The 20,661-nt window shown below is 37.2% G+C and overlaps 1 protein-coding gene across 1 annotated transcript; it reads left to right on the top strand.

Moving 5' to 3' along the window:
• The first annotated feature begins 326 nt into the window (after positions 1-326).
• LOC128622697 (neurexin-2-like) lies at positions 327-6,405 on the top strand. Its single transcript, XM_053649398.1, has 2 exons — positions 327-413; positions 2,438-6,405. Exons 1-2 carry the CDS (start codon positions 327-329, stop codon positions 2,909-2,911), a joined length of 561 nt encoding a protein of 186 aa, XP_053505373.1. The 3' UTR covers positions 2,912-6,405.
• Positions 6,406-20,661: the final 14,256 nt, after the last annotated feature.

The raw sequence follows: 20,661 nt of genomic DNA, 5'->3' as shown, positions 1-20,661 counted from the left end.
AGTTTTGTCTGAGAGTGTCCAGAGGACGAACAATACAGGAACTTTTATAGATAATCTATGTGGGGTCACAGTCATTGTCATGAGGTTAATTCTTTTCTGTTGGTACTCAAACATGCAAACAGGAATGTCCACTAGTTCTGAAGGAAACTGTCCTAGTGGTCTGGAGCAAAAGGAAAGTGCAGTGCAAGGTTATGTATGTTACTGAGTGGAGGACCACCAGGCCACCTGGATCACTTGGGCTGATAAAAATGGTCGGTAGCCGAGCACTACGTAGCAGTACTTTATTATAGGCTGCCCTTGTGTGGTCATGGTCACATGATCACATGATGGTGATGACTTTTCTGGTGGTACTCAGCAAGGAAATGGGTAAACCTGAAAACTGTGCTAAGAACAAAACCGTCCTGGCCTCCATGGTTAAGTACATAAACTTCCACTTTCACATTTGACCAAACTTACCAAACTCTAAGTGGAAAAAAGGGAAAATGTATGCATTATCCACTGATTAATCCATTTCTAATACTTCTCTTCTTTTAGTCTTAGCTTCAGACGGTCCACCCACAAAGTGTCTGATGCATATTGTATATAGTGCATTTATATTACATTTTTACATTTCGTGATTTGGCAGACGCTTTTATACAGAGTGACTTACAAAAAGAGCACGCACCCGAAGGTACAATTATGAAAATTACTTGATCAACCTGTAAGGGTTCATAACCTAAAAGACTCTAGTCCAGCTAATGCTGATTCATGCAAGTTGTAGAGTGGTCTGGTCTGCAGCTAAAAAGCACAAATTCAAAATCTAAGTGAGGACCTAATTAAGTGCATAAACTCTGCAAGAAAGTTTTTTTTTTTTAAATAAAAAAAAGCAAGTAGTAATAAATAAAGCAATCAATAAAAACAGTATCGATAAATAGTGTTATTCTATATACTGTCTGACACAGTAAATATTTTATGGATATTTGCAAAAGGTCTGAGACACTCACATGGGTACTATCATCTCTGTATCAGGTACAGTCTCTCCATGTCTATGCACTTCAGTGTACCAGTTATTATCAATCTCAAGGGGAAACAAATTTTTAAACACCATGAAAATGAGTCTTTTGGAGAAAAATTTAGTCACTGGGTTGAAACCCATTTGTAACAGGATTCCGTGTTTAAGGGTGTCCATAGAGCCTGAACACTTGAGTATGTATCCAGGATCAATTCTGGGTTTGTTTTCACACCGACAAATTCCTTCCACTCTGCGAATCGATTATGCAGTTTTATATGTCGCTCCTGCTATGAAAATCTTTTATAAATAGGACATGATAGGTTCTTCTTAATGCTTATTAAGCTGATGCACTGTTTTGTTTATTTAATTAGTGTTTCTATTGATTGAAACTGATGAAAAGGCTAAGTTAAGACATTGCCTCAAAGCTGATTCCTTATATGCTAAATGAATCTAGCATTTTTATAAGTATAGTCAGTTTGCTTATTATTCGATGCCTAGCCCTGGGAGTCCATGTTTTTCACACATGGTAAGATCCAAACTTAAGTTCGGTTGACACGAAATTCTAAGATCTTGGATTTCAGACTTTTTTGGTTACTTATAAGCTTCAATAATATAATGGAAAACATTTAGTATTACAATACAAACACTGATTAATGCAGGGTTACTCATAGAAATCAGGGCAATGTATTAAACCAATGATATCATTAGCTAGCAAATGCTTACCTAGTTTAAACAAATACCATACATGTGAGGAAACAAAATTACCACATAGCCAGAGAACAGGAAATGGTGCACTGGTTAAATTGGTTAAAACCAAAATCCATCAGAGGTCGTGCAACTCAGAGATCACAAGGTTTCAACTTGGATTTAAAATTCTTGCATGGTTTTGATACTTAGGATTAATGGGCAATAAAAATGATGACACACACAAATCTGCTGCTATATTACCACATTAGGATTAGTGTAGGGACTGAAGAACAAAACATATGATTGGTCAAAAGGGCTTGTTTGAAAGCTGTGGGCCTGCTATTTATAACACAACTAATGTACAACTAATGTAAAATCGAACAGCAATGATTAATAATGCAAATCTTTGCAGAGTACAGTTTATAATCCAAGCAACATAAAATATTTCAGAAAAAAAACATATTTTTAATCTTTTTTTTGCCTATTCCACTGACAATTCCTTAATTATTATGCAAAATGTAAACGATGATATTTTATGGTGTGGCTGCCATCACAGACTATTAAGGGTTAAAATTAACTTGTGCATCTTTGTAGCCTAAGATCCATAGTTAATGGTTCAAATCTCCAATGTGGATCATAAGGATACTGATATAGTGCCAAAGGACAGCACCTGCTAATGTCCCTGCTTCACACCAGAGGATTTCAATGCTTGTAGCTTTGGATTATTACATACCACACCTCAATATTATCTGCTGTTAGATACCTAGGCCACAGACTCTCTCATCAGAGAGTTTTTCTCATGGCCCCTCCTTTCTTCTTCCAGGCTCCATCTCGGTGAACGGCCGCAGCATGCCCTTCTCCACCAATGAAGGCAGTGAGATCCTGGACCTGGATGGTGAGATGTACCTTGGTGGTCTCCCAGAGGAAAGCAAGGCTCATCCTCTGCCCCCCGAGGTGTGGACAGCATCTCTGCGTTTGGGTTTCGTGGGCTGCATGCGGGACATGTTTGTTGACGGCCGGAGCCGGGACTTGCGGCGTCTGGCTGAGCTGCAGAGTGCAGCAGGCGTCAGTGTCTCCTGCACACGTGAGACCCACCGGCGCTGCAGCACCGAGCCCTGTGCCCACGGCGGCCACTGCCACGAAGGCTGGAACCGACACATATGCGACTGCACTGGAACCGGATACCTGGGACCCAACTGTGAAACCGGTGAGGGTGGGAAGGCTTTAGGGTAGAGGGTAGAGAGCAGAGGGGGACTTGGAGCATTGTACTGCATTGTACTGTTTGTGATCTGAGCAGAAATGAGTAATGCCACATGATCCACAAGCTTACAGAAATGGAATCTTATTCACAGTGGCACAAATTCACTTTGCCCTTTGTTTGTGTTCTGATAGTGTTGTGGGATTTCTAACTCACTTCTGCCATCTGTTGTCTCTAAGTGGAATATCAATGACAGAAGCACATCAGTAATTTTTTCTAATGGAGACCAAATATCTAAATTAGTAGGATCAAATGTCAGTCCTGGTGTTATGGAATGAGGTCTTAGTAAACTTAAATTTAGCTTGAATGATAAATAAATTAGCTGGACTGTTCAAATTAGATCATACGTCAGATTTTTTTTTTTTTGGAGTATTAGTCTGCCTGATTTCTCAACATTTTGAGAACATTATAAAATAGAAATTATGTATTAATATTATCTGTCACTGTGACCGATTCAAATCATATATATATTCTTACAGTAGTCATTCGTGATTGATATGTGCACGCAAAATAAATGTATATTTTTAATAGATTTTTTTTGGAGGTAGGGAGGGTGTTCATAGTAAAGCTTCGATATAATTAGTGTAAAATTCATTACATTAATTAACAAACACAGAGCTTCTTGCTGAGATTTCTTGCTGAGATATTGTTCTTTATTGATATTGTTAATTTGGTTTGGGAGAAGCCTTTTTTCCCCCCTCAGATGCTATTCTTGCATTAGCACTGACAAAAATCTGCCAGAATTCAACTGACAGAATTTTTTCATCTATAAAAAAAATAAATCAGCTGTAGCTGCTAAACAAGAACTATACCGTTCTTGCGTCGTTATGCACGAAACAACAATAAGCAGAGCACAATGGCTAACAAGGTGATGTTCTGATATGGCTGAGCATTGCACAGCAAGACAGGAAATCACATTTGTTGTAAGTTCTGTCAGCCCGCTGGTTCTTTCTACCTATGACAATCTCACCCTCGTCTCGGCATGTTCCTGTTTCCACTATATTAGCACGCATATGAAGCATATTTCAGGTAATCTTATGAAAATTATACACTTCTATTCTAACCAGTGTTTAAATCCAGATTAGCTGAGCGAGTGAGATGCATTAAAGCTCAACCTTATCCCCCATACTGCGTTTCTTTATTCTTTTATTCACTATGTGCATGTTAGTAAAGCTGAAACTCCACGGATGTGTCTTCAGATCACACTGTTACCACATGCTGTCACACAAGAGTGTTCTGATTGTGCAGCCTGTAGCTACAGAGTGTTAGTGAGTATGCTTGAGCCTTATTCTGTAGCATTCAGAGCATTAGTCTGGTATACTGAGAGCGTTTCAGGCATGAAGGATTTCTTTTTCTTTTTTTTTTACTTAAATCCCTAAGATGTGTAATAATATAAAATGCTATAGAAACATAATCCAAAAATGCTCTGTTGCACCCACACCATGTTTTAATTGTGAATAACCAGATAATAAGATAATAAATCAGTGTGTGATGTTTCTCCTGTGCAGAGTCCACAGTGCTGAGTTATGATGGCAGCATGTTTCTGAAGGTGCTCATGCCTCGCGCCATGCACACAGAAGCCGAGGACGTCTCGCTGCGCTTCATGTCCCAGAGGGCTTATGGTCTGCTCATGGCCACCACCTCCTCAGAGTCCGCCGACACCCTGCGCCTGGAGCTGGACGGGGGAAAAGTCAAACTCACCGTCAACTTAGGTAATCTTCGACCTCTGACCCTGGTATTGCCTGCTCTCTGGATGATGTCCAAAGGCATTAACAGTGCTGAGGGTAGATTCAGCAGGTGGCGCTGTTCGTCATCACATGGGGTTCTGTAGTTCATTATTATCAAAAATCATTATTCTTCTCTTCTCTTTCCCTGTTTTCTCCTTCTCTTCTCTAACCCTGTTTTATCCTTCTGTTCTCTTACCCTCTTGGCTCCTTCTCTTCCCTTACCCTCTTTTACCTTCTCTTCTCTTACCCTGTTTTCTCCTTTTCTTCTCTTACCCTGTTTTCTCCTTTTCTTCTCTTACCCTGTTTTCTCCTTCTCTTCTCTTACCCTGTTTTCTCCTTCTCTTCTCTTCTCTTACCCTGTTTTCTCTTTCTCTTCTTTTCTCTTCTCTTACCCTGTTTTATCCTTTTCTTCTCTTACCCTGTTTTCTCCTTCTTTTCTCTTCCTTTACCCTCTTTTCTCCTTCTCTTCTCTTACCCTGTTTTCTCCTTTTCTTCTCTTCTCTTACCCTGTTTTCTCCTTCTCTTTTCTTCCCTTACCCTCTTTTACCTTCTCTTCTCTTACCCTGTTTTCTTCTTCTCTTCTCTTCTCTCTTCTCTTCTCTTCTCTTACCCTGTTTTCTCCTTTTGTTCTCTTCTCTTACCCTGTTTTCTCCTTTTTTCTCTTCTCTTACCCTCTTTTCTCCTTCTCTTCTCTGCTCTTCCTCTCTTTTCTCCTTTTCTTCTCTTCCCTGCTTTTCTCCTTCTCTTCTCTTCCCCTTTTTTCTCCTTCCCTTCTCTCACCGTGTTTTCTCCTTCTCTTCTCTTCTATTACACTATCTCCTTCTCTTCTCTTCTCAGCATAGCATTCACTCCATCTCTACAGCCTTCAATGGCTATCGTGTCTGCAGCTCTGGAGCAGACAGCCAGGAGACCAGCTCACTTAGCTAGTGGATAATAAGACTTTGAACTGTGAAATCCAGTGGTTTTATTTTAAGTCCCCCCTTGACACCACTCCCCCCTCTTGCCCCAAACCCCACATTCCCAGGAGATGTGGCTGTCGCTCTTTCTGCTCTCTGCATCTCCATACACAGTCAATGGAAGTTGACTGAGATGCTCTAAGAGCACAGACTTCATATCCATTCTGCTATATGCACAGTGTAATTAGTCACATTTCAATGCACATTCCAATCTTACATAAATAACATTCTGGCCCTGACACCTCACATATAAATATCTTATTTAATGTAGCGTATCCCAGTTAGGCTCTTATTCCAATTACCCAAACCCAGAGGAAAATAGATTGCATATTCCTTCAATAAGCCACAAATGGAAAGCATGAAAACATCTTAAATATTTGATGTGGCTCCAGCATTTGTGTGAATTTGTGGCGTGTGGCAGGGAGTTGAAGTGTAGACGACATGCATCGTTCAGCCTTGGGCTGGAAATTGAGATGTCCCAATTAGAGGATTTATGCTCCATTTCATACAGACCTGTCACTGTTTTCTACCAAATAACATAGTGATTGGGGAAAAAAAAAGATTGTTTGGAAGTCACATTAGGACACAACAGTACCTTCACAAATGTATAATTTCATTACTCCAGCCTTTTTTCAGCCATGTATAAAATATATGGATTACCATGGACGAGATTTTCACACATTTCCCTTTAGCAACAAAAAAAAGAAAGAAAACCTGTTTGCTTGACTAAATTTAATGACAGTTTTTAGGGCGTCAATAAACATTTATTCAAAACGTGTAGGTAAGCTATCTGTCTTTTACAGAGACTACTTTTTGAGAGTTTATGTTAGGACATCACATTGGACATAAATAATTTTCAATTCAACATGTCAACATTAACAAGATTAATTTTTACCAGCACTTTGTCCTACAGTATTTATTTGTTTTCTCACTTGCCCCAACTTCTGATTCTACTCATTCTGCTCTTTTCTGAAAAGCCATTAGAGAAAAAGACATTTCACCCTCCTTGTGACTATTTCTCATAGGATTACATGTAAAACAGGCTTAAAACAGGGTTTCAATTCATATTTCAATACAGGAAAATGTGTCAAGATTCATGTTCACAGTAATCTTAGAAATGCTACAAATGGCATTGATAGAGATTAGTTTTTAAAAACACTTGAGTATTCTCTTGTTCATTGCATTTATAAGTCTAACATTCAGCTCACCATTTTACCTGTAATAATAGGGATTACACAGACTGAGAGTCATTATAGAAAACAAATTTTGTGTGTGTGTGTGTGTGAGAGAGAGAGAGAGAGAGAATGTGTGAGTGGGTGGGTTTGTCTGTGGCAGGTCAGTGATGCTGGTCCCTGGCTGTCTGTGCTCACTCTTCTGTAGTGGTTGACAGCTGGAGAGCTCACCACAGCCAAAGTGATTTCGCTATTTATATGACACTATAACTATATTTTTTTTAAAAAAAAATTTCCTATAACTTATCTTACCTCAAAATATTTCAGCAAAAAAGGAACATTTATGGTCTGACTGATCCATGCTTCTCCTTCTCAGACTACTGAACATTATATAACATTGTGAAGAAAAAATTTTTCCTACTGAATTCTCTCAGGTGAGGAAAACATAACAAGAAACTAGAAAAGATTCGTTGGTTAAGCCAGCATTGTTGCATTTGGCTGTTGGTGCAGGCTGCCCCTTTCTTCCCCTTTGGCTCCACCCACTCCAGGAGACTCCGAATGGACAGAGCGGTCGTCTCGCCAAGTAGTTTCTGCTGTTCGCCTGAGCTTGTGTATGTTAAGCCTGTCAGAAGAAGAGCACTAACGCACACATACACTGAGTCACCAGTAATATCTACAGTCATTACATCAACTTCACCTACCATATATGTGTACAATTGCTGACTTTTAATACACAATGTCTCAGCACCTCTACCAGTGGAACGGGACCTCACAGGACCATCACTGACTGATATTATTTGGCTAGTGGACCATTTTCAGCATCAAATTGCACCTCCAGAGCAGTCTGTGTTCTAAGAGTGTATTAGCACAATTCCTTTGTTTTGTTTTGTTTTTTTGTTTTTTTATAAACATTGTTACTGCTGCTGGGTTGAGAAACAGTCCACTAATCAAATATATCCAACCAACATCACTGATTTAGTAAAAGGCTGTCACTGATGAAGGAGCAGACACACCGAAAACCAATTCTGCACAAAAAAGTTCTGTTCTCTTTGTTAGGAGTGAGTAATAAAGTGGCAAGTAGGCCATACTGCTGCACATGAAACACTCATCTGTGTAACTGCTGTGCTGAGAATGATCCACCACCCAAATAATATCTGGTCAGGTGATTGGTTAGATGTGGGATGACACACTGGACCTCATTTATCAATCTTTTAGTAAAGTTTTGTAGGCCAAACTGAACTAAATATCACTGCTTTACCAGATATTCCAGATATTTTTTTTCATAATCACACGTGTATGTTAATAAGCACCAATCACATAAAGTACTGAGCACGTTCACGGCAAAGTTGATTTACTGTGCAAAGCTCCATAAAAGGCAAAGCTCACAGAGATCTGAAAACAACAAAATGATGACTAAAGGGCAAACAGGAACCAAAAGAGTGTCTCCTTAGGGTGACATGCATTAAATCTTCAGGTAATTCAGCTCAGCCACTGCAGAGTGTCAGATACACCAGACACACACTAACTCTTCTTACTTTTATACAGCGCCATTTCTATTGCCTAATTGAATATTATGAGTATTATTTTTCTTAACCTATGGATTTGTTTTGGATTGCTTTCATCCAAGTCATTAATATTAATTTATAAACGACTAAGTTTGAAAAATGTAATCAAAATAAATAAGCAATTTAAACTTGAAATCGTAATCTATAGTTTAAAAAAATGCAGCAACCCATTGGCAGTTATCAGTCAGTGTTCACAGCAGTGAGTGTCCTTATATGCAAATTTACACAAACTTAGGAGTTTCCTTACAATACAAATGTTTTTCCAATCTAACAGTATACCACATTTTTTGTGTAAATATTCCTGCAAAAACTTTATGAATACATTTTTCATATCCAGCTTGGTAAACGAGTCCCATTGCTCAGTAATTGTATACCTACAGAGTGTACACCTATATAGTAGGTTTGGCAGATGAAATGTCTGCAGGATAAGTGTACCTAATAAACTGGTGACTTGCTGAAGGCTGATGTGCACGTGTCCAGGTGTCACAAGCAGAAAGGCACATGGCGAGGATGAAATGGACTTTCTGAGCTCCCGTGTCCGTGGGTGTGGAGCTGTGTGAAAGGGGCAGGGTTGACTCTCGGCTAGTCCCCGGATGGTGTGCTTCATGCAATGCTGTTTGCTCGTCTGCAGATTATACCTTGAAGGATGTCTTTTTATTATTATGATTTTAGAAGCCTTTGTTTGTTTGTTTGTTGTTTTTTTATCTCACCATCTCACTCTCTCTCTCCACCAGATTGTATCGGGATAGACTGTAACCTTAGTAAGTGTTCCCTTTTTTCATACAAGAAATGTTTCTTTTTATAAGACTGTCTTTGCAATTCTGTTTCTGTCACTCACTTCTTAATCCTCTATCTCTCTCTCTCTCTCTTTTCAAAATATTAAGCTCGCTTCTCTTATCTGTCTGTATCTCTCTGCCCCTCCCTCCATCTTCTCTCACATCCCTCTCTGTCGCTCAAACACGGCATCTTTTGGTGGAGTTTGATAGTCAGAGAGGAAGGAGAGTGAACCGCTGAAGTGTTTCAAATTAGACACAACCATCCATTTAATGCTTCCTTTTTATAGCAGCCTGACTTTCTCAGTTTTCAAACACTAAGTTGGATTATGATCCCCCCGAGCCTTCAGTCTGTAAGTGGAAGTGTATTATACTATAGAAATAGAAGGTTGTGAAAATCCAGTGCTCAGCATCAAGATGTGTCAAAATCATTTAGTCAGCGCAGACATTTTGTATGGTCTCTCTTAATTACAGAAAGCAAACAATCATGTGATTGAGAGATTAGAATAAATGAGTGGTGCTGATCTAAAAAAAATGCTGACTGACAATAATAACAATAATAATAATAATAATAATAATAATAATAATAATAATATCTATTGTAAGATATATTGTGTTACGTGATTGGCAGGGAACGTGGATAATATGCATATAAGAGAAATGCATGCACATCATGGTGACCTTGTTTCTCACCATGTCTCAGGTGTTTTGAGTTAGAAGTTTTATATTTTCCTTTACCGTGGTTAATGATGGTAGCTCTTCAGATATTGAGCCTCACACACTGTGACAGGAAGCACACCTGCAGTATCAATAAAGTTGAGCAAAGGTAGGACTAAAACCACTGAAAACATGCTGTTAGTCTGGTGACTCTCAACTTCCTTTTATGGCAGTAGTCTAAAGATTTACTAGATAGTAGCCTATGATAGCCTCTTGACATCATTTTGTTTGAGGCAATGTTGTTATTAATGTCATCCTACCTCACCAAAATCTATGGTCACAAGCCACTTCTAAGATTTTTTTTCACATTACCATTAATTGTAATTATAATTTTTATTCACAATACATTCATGAAGCTGTGAAATGTGTACCTTAGTGCGTCATAACAGTGTTATAAATGAAAATGTAATAGTTTGAGAACATGAAAATCATTCATTCAGCTGACATGTGCACTTCTGAAATATGGGAAATTGTAGAATTATTACAAATTTGAGAGCAAATGGACCTACACTTCAGTTAAAAAAAAATGTTTTATGTGAAGAAAATACAGTAAATGTGTACAACAGAATGTTCAAGAAGCTTAAAAAGGTACTATTGATAAAGACAAACAAATGACAAGCAAAAAGATAAAGATAAAAAATATACTCTTTTGCGAAATGTATGTCTTTCGTAAGTAAAATTCTTACATGAAATTGAAATTTATCTGAATATCCCACTTATACAACATTTCCTCCATTTTTTGTGTTGTCTTCTTGAAGACTCCCTCTGAGGAGTTTTTAGTATAAGCAAGGTTGATTGTCTTGGTACCATCTTTTACCTGACATACAGAAACTACCCAGCATTTTGGAGTTTGCTTACATATAATTAAAAGCAGCCACTTATGTCCTTTTATTTCTTTATATTTTCAGACAGTGGTTTGAGAGCCAAATTCTGACAACAATTACAAAGTGCCACAGTCACTTTCCTAATCATTAATTAACCTGCCTGTTTCTAGAAAGAGTAGTTATTAAGTTATTATCTACAAGAGTGGTACTCAAAACATGGTCCAGGGAAGCCCAGTTGTCCACGGGGTTGAAGTTTTGTTGTTGTTTGTTTGTTTGTTTGTTTGCATATTATTATCAAATGTATTATATTTATTATTGAGTTCCTATATGTATTAACCTTTTGACTGGTAACATGAATTCAGTGGGTTTAATGAAAAGCCAGAAAATCCTTGTGCACATTTCAATAATGAGCCTAATATTCGAAAAGTTGGATTATGTTCTGAAGGATTCAGTGGAAATTATTTTACATTTAAAGGATTCCTTGGCTGATCTACTATATAAGGTAAGGATATAAAAAGCAGCTAAATAACTTCCAAATTCCAAATAACTGCTGTATTCACTACATAAAACTGTATCCTAAAGTGTTACCATCTTCACTTACACTAGGCTAAGCATTTCTTCTTATTCCTCAAATTTAAAATGTGTTTTGGAAAATATAGAGAAATACATTTTTTCAAGTGAAAGTGCGATATTTTTTTTCCCACAGGAAAGGAAATACAACTCTTGAATTACAACCAAGCAATGGATACATATGAAAATAATCACTTTATATATTATAATCTACCCTTATATTTAGAATAACTCTTCTCAGATTCTGTGTTGTCGTTGTTGTTTTTAAACTAAAACCTCATCAGATTCAAGTCGTTTCCCGTACAACTTTTAACACCTACTCTGAGTCACAAATTATGCCCAAGAGGAAAAAGCAGTCATTTTTAAACTGAAAACTGTATTGAACATTGAACTCTGACCTCGAACCACGTCTTTGAAAATTATTACTTCTGCTCATTATTCTGCAAATTATTACTGCAATTCATGAAGAGTTAATTTAGCTCTTTTTGATTTAAATTGGTGTTTTAAATATTTTGACCAAATTATTTCCGTATTAGAAATTACAGAGCAACTATGAACCCAATAGAGTAGACAGATAGATGTTATTACATGGCTACTGATTTTGCACCAAATAACAAATGAGATATTTTGTAAATGCAGCTCTGTAATTAGTAAAGAATTTGCCATGTTTAGATAATTGAATTAAAACACACAACACTGTTTAAATAATAACACTATATAATAACACAAAGTTATTAACATCAATGGGTTAGTAAACAAAAAAAAACAACAACAAAACGTATTTTCTAGCTTTAAAAAAACTTTCTTCAGAAAATCAGGTTTTGGACAAAACTGGGGGTTTTTGCCTTTAACATATGTTGTTGACATATCGACTGTATATATTTCATTAAAATGTTTTTACGTGAAAGTGTTTATTTATGCTGTAAGTAAAGATATCTAAAATATTGTAGCTTACTAGCTAAGTGCAGTTATCTCACACAGTGAATGTCACGCTTTGCTCTAGTTCTTGGATAACACCACACCCTAGCAAAACCAACACAAGTCTAATCTATTCCGTTTATAGTCAGATGCCAGCAGTCAAACTGCTTATGATGCTCGGTGCTCCAGACAGAATTTAATCAGTTTTGGGGATCATCAGACACATTTCAGGTAGGGAAATGGAGAGGATTGGAACATATTTAGAAGCTCATTATCAAGTATTATGAATCCCAGGATTCATTACAACAGCATCTAATGATACTCAATAAAATGTAATTAATGCTCTATAATTTGTGTTACTAATTAAACTATGTGAAAGTTTAAGGTTTAACCAGAAAGTTAGCGCAAACCATTGTGGAAAAAAGACACTGGGTGTGATCTGATTAATTGATAATCGACAGTGTAGAAACTTATACTGAAAAGTCAGTGTTCAAAATATATCATTTTTCAAACTTGACTGTAAGTTCAAATTAATTACAAAGAACTAGAGCAAAGCGTGACATTCACTGTGTGAGATAACTGCACTTAGCTAGTTCTGCTCTTCCTTCAGCCTTGCCAACATGTCTAATGCACCCAGAAACATACAGGCCTCATACAGGGACTGAGCTGCAAAGCCTCTACTTATTGTCCACCTGTATTGTAACATTTAAGTTTCATTATGAAGATATAAAATGGAGCTTGGAAGCTGGCAAATGTATTTGAATATGAATTTTGTATGATTTTTTTTCTGCTAATGATTGGCAGCAAGCTAATATTAGCACAGCCTAACTACAGTAGCTAGAATGTTACATAAAATGTTACACTGGGTAAAGCATTGTAAGCATTAACACTAAACATTAACAGCTTAACATCCCTGTAGAAATCTAAATATTTGAGAAGAATATAAACCTTTACATGTACTTACCTCATTCCTGTTTATCTTCCCGTGCTTTTTTTTTTTTTAAAAAAAAACTCTACTTCAAAGCTCTTCCGTTCAATTCACGGTCATGGATGCATGCCTGGCAGAAGACTGTAATTAGATTTAAAAAAATTTTTTGGAGTACTTTGGGTCTTGAAATTTTTAAATATGAAGTTGTAAGGTTCTGATCTTTTTCAAAATTTAAATCTTACCTTTAACAATTTCAAAACAACATCGATGAAACTGTAATTTTATTAAATATAAAACAATTTAATTAGAATATTTTAAAAAATCATTTTATGTCATGACCCCCACGGCAATTCCACCTTGGACCACTAGAGGCTTGGATCACCCCTGTTCCCCATGTAGAACTTCTTCCTCTTTTGTCTCTCTCCATTGTCTGTGTAACCTTACTGGCAGGCACTTTTTTCCAGGGTTTTCAGGACAGTGTAACAGATATTGCATCCTTAGGTATGTGTGGCCTATTTTGAGAATCTGCGTAAGTCAACAATCATGCACAATTTGGGAAGAAAAGCCATTTGCTGCAGATAGTTGTCTGTCCATGATCACAGGGGTTTCATGACAAATGCCATTTCCATTCAGCTATATCTTCAGATACCTGTTCGTGATCACAGGGGTTTCATGTTTGAAAACTATTGTTATGAAATGCTTGTTTTACTTAAATAAGTTCAAATTCTTTCTGACTTTACATCAATTCTATCATGTGTCCTTTCATACAAGAATAAAAATCTGCAGTGAAGTTTTTTTTAACCTCAGTATCGTTTTCACTGCTGTTGCTCCATTATAAAAAACAAACTCATAATTATCCACATTTTCATACTCAACTTTATTTACACAGAAAGAACAAAGTTGACAGTTTGAAGAACCTGTACATTTATTTTTTTTTATTTTTTTTTTCCCCCTGGGGGCCATGACATTTTACAACTCCAATTCCGAAAAAGTTGGGACAGTATGGAAAATGCTAATAAAAACAAATGTGTAATTGAGTGTAAATGTTTGTAAATGTACTTTGACTTGTATTTATACAAAAAAAAGGTATGTGATGTTTTACCAAATCAGCTGCACAGTTTTTTTTTTGAAGGTAAATATTTATTTTGAAATTGATGCATACAACAGGTTCCAAAAAAGTTGGGACAGGGGCAATTTAGGACTAATAGCGATGTGATAAATTGAAATAAGAAGGTGATGTGAAACAGGTGAGGCAATCATCTAATCATAGTGTATAAGGAGCGTCCAAAAAAGGCCTAGCCCTTCAAGAGCACGGAAGGGGTTGAGGCTCGCCAATCTGCCAACAAAGGCGTCAGCGAATAATCCAACGCTTTGAGAAAAACATTCCCAAAAGACAGATCGGTAGGATTTTGGGCATTTCACCTTCTACAGTGCACAATATAAAGAAAATATTCAAGGTATTCGGTCAGATCTCTGTGTGTAAAGGGCAAGGCCAAAAACTACTTCTGAATATGCATGATCTCCGACCCCTCAGACATCGCTGTCTTAAAAACCATCATGAGTCTGTAATGGATATCCTGACATGGGCTTGGGAATACTTTGGTAAACCTTTGTTAGTCAACACCATTCGCTGCTGCATCCACAGATGCAAGTTAAGGCTTTACTGTGCAAAACACATCAACACTGTCCAGAAGCGCTGCCAACTTCTCTGAGCTCGGTCTCATCTGAGATGGAGCGTAGCACAGTGGAATCATGTTTTGTGGTCTGACGAGACAACATTTCAAATAGTTTTGGAAAAGGACTATTCAAACTGTTATCAGCATCAGGTTCAAAAGCCAGCATCTGTAATGGTATGGGGGTGTGTCAGTGCTCATGGCATGGGTAATTTGCACATCTGTGAAGGCACCATTAATGCAGAAAGATATATACACATTTTGGAGCAACATATGCTGCAATCCAGAGCAGGACAACGCCAAACCACATTCTGTCCGATAAGTTCATGGCTGCGTAAGCAGAAAGTGTGGGTGCTAGCATGTCCTGCCTGCAGTCCTGACCTGTGTCCGAGTGAGAATGTGTGGCACATAATGAAGTGCAAAATAAGGCAACAAAGGCCCCGTACAGTTGTGCAGCTGAAGAAATGCATAATGGAGGAATGGGAGAAAATTCCACTTGCTAAACTTAACGAACTGATGTCTTCAGTGCCGAAACGCTTAATAAGTGTTATTAAAAGAAAAGGTGATGTTACACAATGGTAAACAGTCGACTGTCAGAACTTTTTTTTGAGTGTGTTGCAGTCATCAGATTTGAAATGAGTATATTTTCAAAAATAAATTAAATTCACAAAGTAAAACATCAAACAATATTTTATAATGTGTTTTCAGTATATTACATGATGAATTGAATTTTCAAATGACTCTTTTTTTGGCGGGGGGGGGTTGCATTTTCCATACTGTCCCAACTTTTTCTGAATTGGGGTTGTATTACTTGTGTACATAATTCAGATATATGAAATATATCATATATAGATATATTCATATTCAAATACTTTTGTCAGCTGCCAAGCTCCGTAGTAAAGTTAGCAAAGAGAAATATATCACTTGAATTTTGTGATAAATTTGGCATGAGATATAGGCAGGGCTATGTGTCATGTATAGTACATTCCCATATGATCTATACCATATGACCATACATTAACGGTCCTGCTCCAAACCACCAGATGGCAACATTCACCAAGAAGTTTAAACCTCTGGTGTTTTCTGTTCTAAACTGGGATCTTCCCTGGCATAGTAATGTTGACAATGATTGAAGAAATTACTCTTATATTGTGTTAAAAGATGTATGACTTTAATTAAAGGAAGTTTGTATAAATGGCAGGACACTATATTCTGTCAGTGAACATATTACGCCAGTATAATAATTCCCTCCTCTATGATTGGGGAGAATGTACACATGATGAGAGAGCTGTGCTCCAGCTCCCGTACGCAACAAATTCTGTTCGATGCTCCCACCTTTTTATCATTGGGTGTGACAGGCATATTTAGACTGATGGAAGTTTTAATGATGCTAAAATGTTCATTAACTTTTAAATAGGCAGAAATCGCCGGTAGTTAAAGTAAATTACTCTAAATTAGAGCCCTCTGCCATCTGCTAGAAGTCCCTTTTTGACCTCAGCATGTTGCGCATTTTAAACAGCTTAGTACTGGTGTGTGTGTGTGTGTGTGTGTGTGTGTGTGTGTGTGTGTGTGTGTGTGTGTGTGTGTGTGCGTGTGTGCGTGCGTGCATGCGTGTGTGTGTGTGTGTGTGTGTGTGTGTGTGTGTGTGTGATCTCGTAGACATTTAACAGCAGATGATAATTTTTTTCTAAGAGGTTTGCATAATGCACTTGTCTGTCCAAGTTTTGTCCACAGAAATAAGTAAAGTTTTAGTGTATGCACACTATATTATATTGTTATAAATCATAACATGTTCATTAATTGAACATTATTATACCTCAGTGCTTTTGGATTCTCCACTCTGATTGGTCACTAGGTTTTAATTAATTTTCTATATTTATTAACTGAAATTAGTGCAGGTCCTAATGTTATTTACATTATTGTATGTTATTAAAATGAATAATGTTTGATATGGTTAGTTTTCTGTGAGGAGACACAGTCTCCAGTGTCAGAACTTTGTAAAAGTTAGATATAAAGCTGGAGCTTTAAATATTCTGATATGGGAAAGTCACCAAGATGGAAAGGTTTGTATTTTTTTTTTTTTGTTACAAATTTGATATCTTAAAACTTCAAGAGAGAGAATAAAGCGAGGCTCGCGAGGGAAAGACTTGCTATAACGTAAGTGAAAACAGCAACTAACTTGTTTCATGGACATCCCACAATGTTAAAGGGATAAAAAGTATGTCTTTAAAAAAATTAAAAAATTAATACAATTGTTGCTGTTGGTATATTGCTGTGGTATAAGAAGACCAAAACACAGAAAAATAACACTCTGTTGTTAATTATTTTCCAATAAGAGCACACTATTTTATACTTTACTTATTCTTATCAGTTTTGCTATTCATAGAACTTTTTTAAATATTGTGCAAAAGGCAGTGGACTGAAATGTCCTAGGCCCCTTCATTCCTTTGCCGGTTGAATAAGTCGCTACTGAAACTGATGACATCCTGAAGTCTGGGCATGTTGGAGGAAAGTTTGAGAGTGACTAGACTTTGAATAATCTACTGCGGAAACACAATGTTCCTTGACACAGCCTTGACAGAGCCAGTGACTTGCTGTACAAGCCACTGCCCTTCACCCTTTACCATGATCATGATGTTCCCATCAAATCATGGCTGCTTTCCTTTCTGAAGATGTGGTGTAGTGACTGCATTTCTTTTTTTTACTAAATGAAGGTAAATCACTGCCAATTTATATACAGTTAACTACAGCATGGTCAGTTGAAACCAAAATAGAGCTTTTTAAGACTAATATTGGCACCCTTGGTAAATGTGAGCAAAGAAGGCTGTGAAAAATTGTCTTGTTGATATTTTGTTTAAAAAAATCACAAAAATATTCTGCTCTCATGGATATCAAATAATTGCAAACACAACACAGGTTTATCAAAAAAATAAATTATATATATATATATATATATATATATATATATATATATATATATATATATATATATTTGTTGAATATAGGTGTGCAACAATTATTGGCATCAGTTATATTCCCATTGATATTTTACATTTATTTTAGTACACCTGGGTGACTAGGAACAGAAAATTGTTCATCCATGACTTCCTGTTTCACAGGGGTATGAATATGAGGTAACACATAGGCCAAATTCCCTTAGTCATTCATAACAATGGGTAGGACAAAGGAATATAGCTGTGATGTGCGGAAAAAAGGTTGTTGAGCTTCACAAAATGGGAAGAGGCTATAAGAAAATAGCAAAAGCATTGAAAATGCCCATTTCCACCATCAGTGCAATAATTAATAAGTTCCAGTCAGCTGGAAAGTTTATGAATCAACCTGGAATTGGACATGTGTTTATATTGTCTCAACGCACTGTGAAGAGGATGGTTCAAGTGGCCAAAAAATATCCAAGGATCACAGCTGGAGAATTGCAGAAGTTAGTTGCATCTTGGGGTCAGAAAGTCTCCAAAACTACAATCCGAAGTCACCTACATCACCACAAGTTGTTTGGAAGGGTTTCGAGAAAAAAGCCTCTACTCTCATCCAAAAACAAACTCAAGTGTCTTCAGTTTGCTAGATACTACTGGACTACTGGTCAGATGAAACCAAAATAGAGGTTTTTGGCAATTAACACCAGAGGTGGTTTTGGCGCACACAGAGAGCTAGCCACATGGAAAAGTACCTCATGCCCACAGTTAAATATGGTGGTGGCTCTTTAATGTTTTGGGGTTGTTCCTCTGCCAGAGGACCTGGACATTTTTTTAGGATACATGGCTTCATGGACTCTATCAAATACCAACAGATATTAAATGAAAACCTGACTGCCTATGCCAGAAAGCTTAAAATGGGCCGTGGTCAGATCTTCCGGCATGAGAATGTCCAAAATATACATCAAAATCAACACAAAAATGGTTTACTGACCACAAAATCAAGGTTCTGCCATGGCCATCCCAGTCCCCTGACTTGAAACCCATAGACAACCTGTGGGGTGAACTGAAGAAGAGAGTCCAGCAGTGTGGATTTCGAAATTTGAAGGATCTGGAGAGATTCTGTATGGAGGAACGGTCTCAGATCTCTTGCCATGTATTCTCCAACCTCATCAGGCATTATAGGAGAAGACTCAGAGCTGTTATCTTGGCAAAGGGAGGTAGCACTGACTAAAAGGGTGCCAATAATTGTTGCACACCTATATTTAACAAAGATTTTTTTTTTGTTGATAAACCTGTGTTTTGTTTGTAATTGTTTGATATCCATGAGAGCAGAGTTTGTTTTTTTTTTTTTTATGTTTTTAACAAAAGATCAAAAGGTTAAACAATAAGGACATTTTTTACAGCCTTCTTTGCTCATATTTAACAAGGGTGCCAATATTAGTGGAGGGCACTGCATGTAGGTTTAGTTATAGTATGCAACATGCAAGTATATTTATTGGTTCTTAACATGCTTATTTGGTTTCAAAACATCAATGTTTCATGTAGAAGCAGTATGTATTTTTTATATGTCTGTAAGGCAGTAAGAGTGGAACCCAGTGTGGTCTTCTGCTGTTATAGCCCATCTACCTCAAGGTTTGGTATGTTGTGAGATGCTTTTCTGCTCACCTTGGTTGTAAAGAGCGGTTATTTGAGTTGCTGTAGACTTCCTGTCAGCTCAAACCAGCTGGCCATTCTCCTCTGACCTCTCTCATCAACAAGGCATTTCTGCCCACAGAACTACCTCTAATTGGATGGGATTTTGTTTGTTTTTTGCAACATTCTATGTAAACTCTACACAGTAAAATCCCTAGTGTTGAATTAACACCCAGAGTGTTTATATGAGTCCAATGGACTTAATCTCAAGGAGACATTTCAGTCTGGCTTTCGGCCCAACCATAGCACAGAAACTGCTCTTCTAAGAGTTTTAAATGATATGCAACAAAATAAGGACTCAGGTAATCTGTCAATTCTAGTTCTTGTAGATCTCAGTGCTGCCTTTGACACAGTCGACTATGGGATTCTGCTTGACCGACTGCAAAACTGGGTTGGCTTATCAGGCCTAATCCTCGATTGGTTTAGATCCTACTTAAATGGCAGAGAATATTATGTTGCACTGGGTACACACACCTCCAGATGTCATGCACTGTCTTGATGTGTTCCCCTAGGCTCAATTGTGGGCCCCTTGTTATTTAACTTAATTAATTGATATAACATCTCCTTCCATCAGTATGCAGATGACATGCAACTTTATCTCTCACTTGCACCAGATGCCCACAAGTCGATTAGCACCCTTGTAAACTGCATAGAAAGCATAAACTTGTGGATGTCACAGAACTTTCTGCAGCTAAATAAAGATAAGACAGTGGTGCATATTATTGGAAATGATGCACAGTGAAAGTTAATTATGCCATATTGTTTTGAAAGGTGCTATATAAATAAAGCTTTACTTACTTACTTACTTACTTACTGACTTACTTACTTACTTTGACCTGTATCTTCATGATATTATGCATTGCACTGCTACCTCATGATTGGATAATTGGTTGATCACATGAATGAGCAGACGTAGTAGTGTTCCTATTAAAGTGTCTAATGAGTATTACTTTTATTAACCATGATAAACTGTTTTTCCAACATGATATGGTTATTAATGGTTCATGAAAGTATATGCTCATTATAAACTTATAAACCAATCTAATTAACAAAGTTCCAGAAGGTGTGAGGACATTAATGCCCCTCCTCTCTGCTTCTTGCACTTGTCTTTGATAGGAACACAGAGGATTGCTGCTAATTAGGGCAAGCATATGTCTCACATGTACTGTATGATCTAATAAATATCCATAAAATATCATCAGCTATCCTTTCTCACTTTCAGATTTTTTTTTAAATAGATCCACACAAAGGTTAGCACAAGCCTTGCTGTTTGTGTT

This window comes from Ictalurus furcatus, chromosome 18 (genome assembly GCF_023375685.1).
Source record: "Ictalurus furcatus strain D&B chromosome 18, Billie_1.0, whole genome shotgun sequence".
NCBI classification, from domain to species: domain Eukaryota; kingdom Metazoa; phylum Chordata; class Actinopteri; order Siluriformes; family Ictaluridae; genus Ictalurus; species Ictalurus furcatus.
Note: the sequence above shows the minus strand (reverse complement) of the source record. Positions and strands in the feature narration are given on the sequence as shown.

Excerpts from the sequence above, each read along its gene's own strand:
- LOC128622697 (XM_053649398.1), top strand. The coding sequence starts at position 327 with ATGGTGATGACTTTTCTGGTGGTACTCAGCAAGGAAATGGGTAAACCT. Across the intron at positions 414-2,437 it reads AAACCGTCCTGGCCTCCATG|ATACCTAGGCCACAGACTCT; the intron begins GTTAAGTACATA and ends ATCTGCTGTTAG.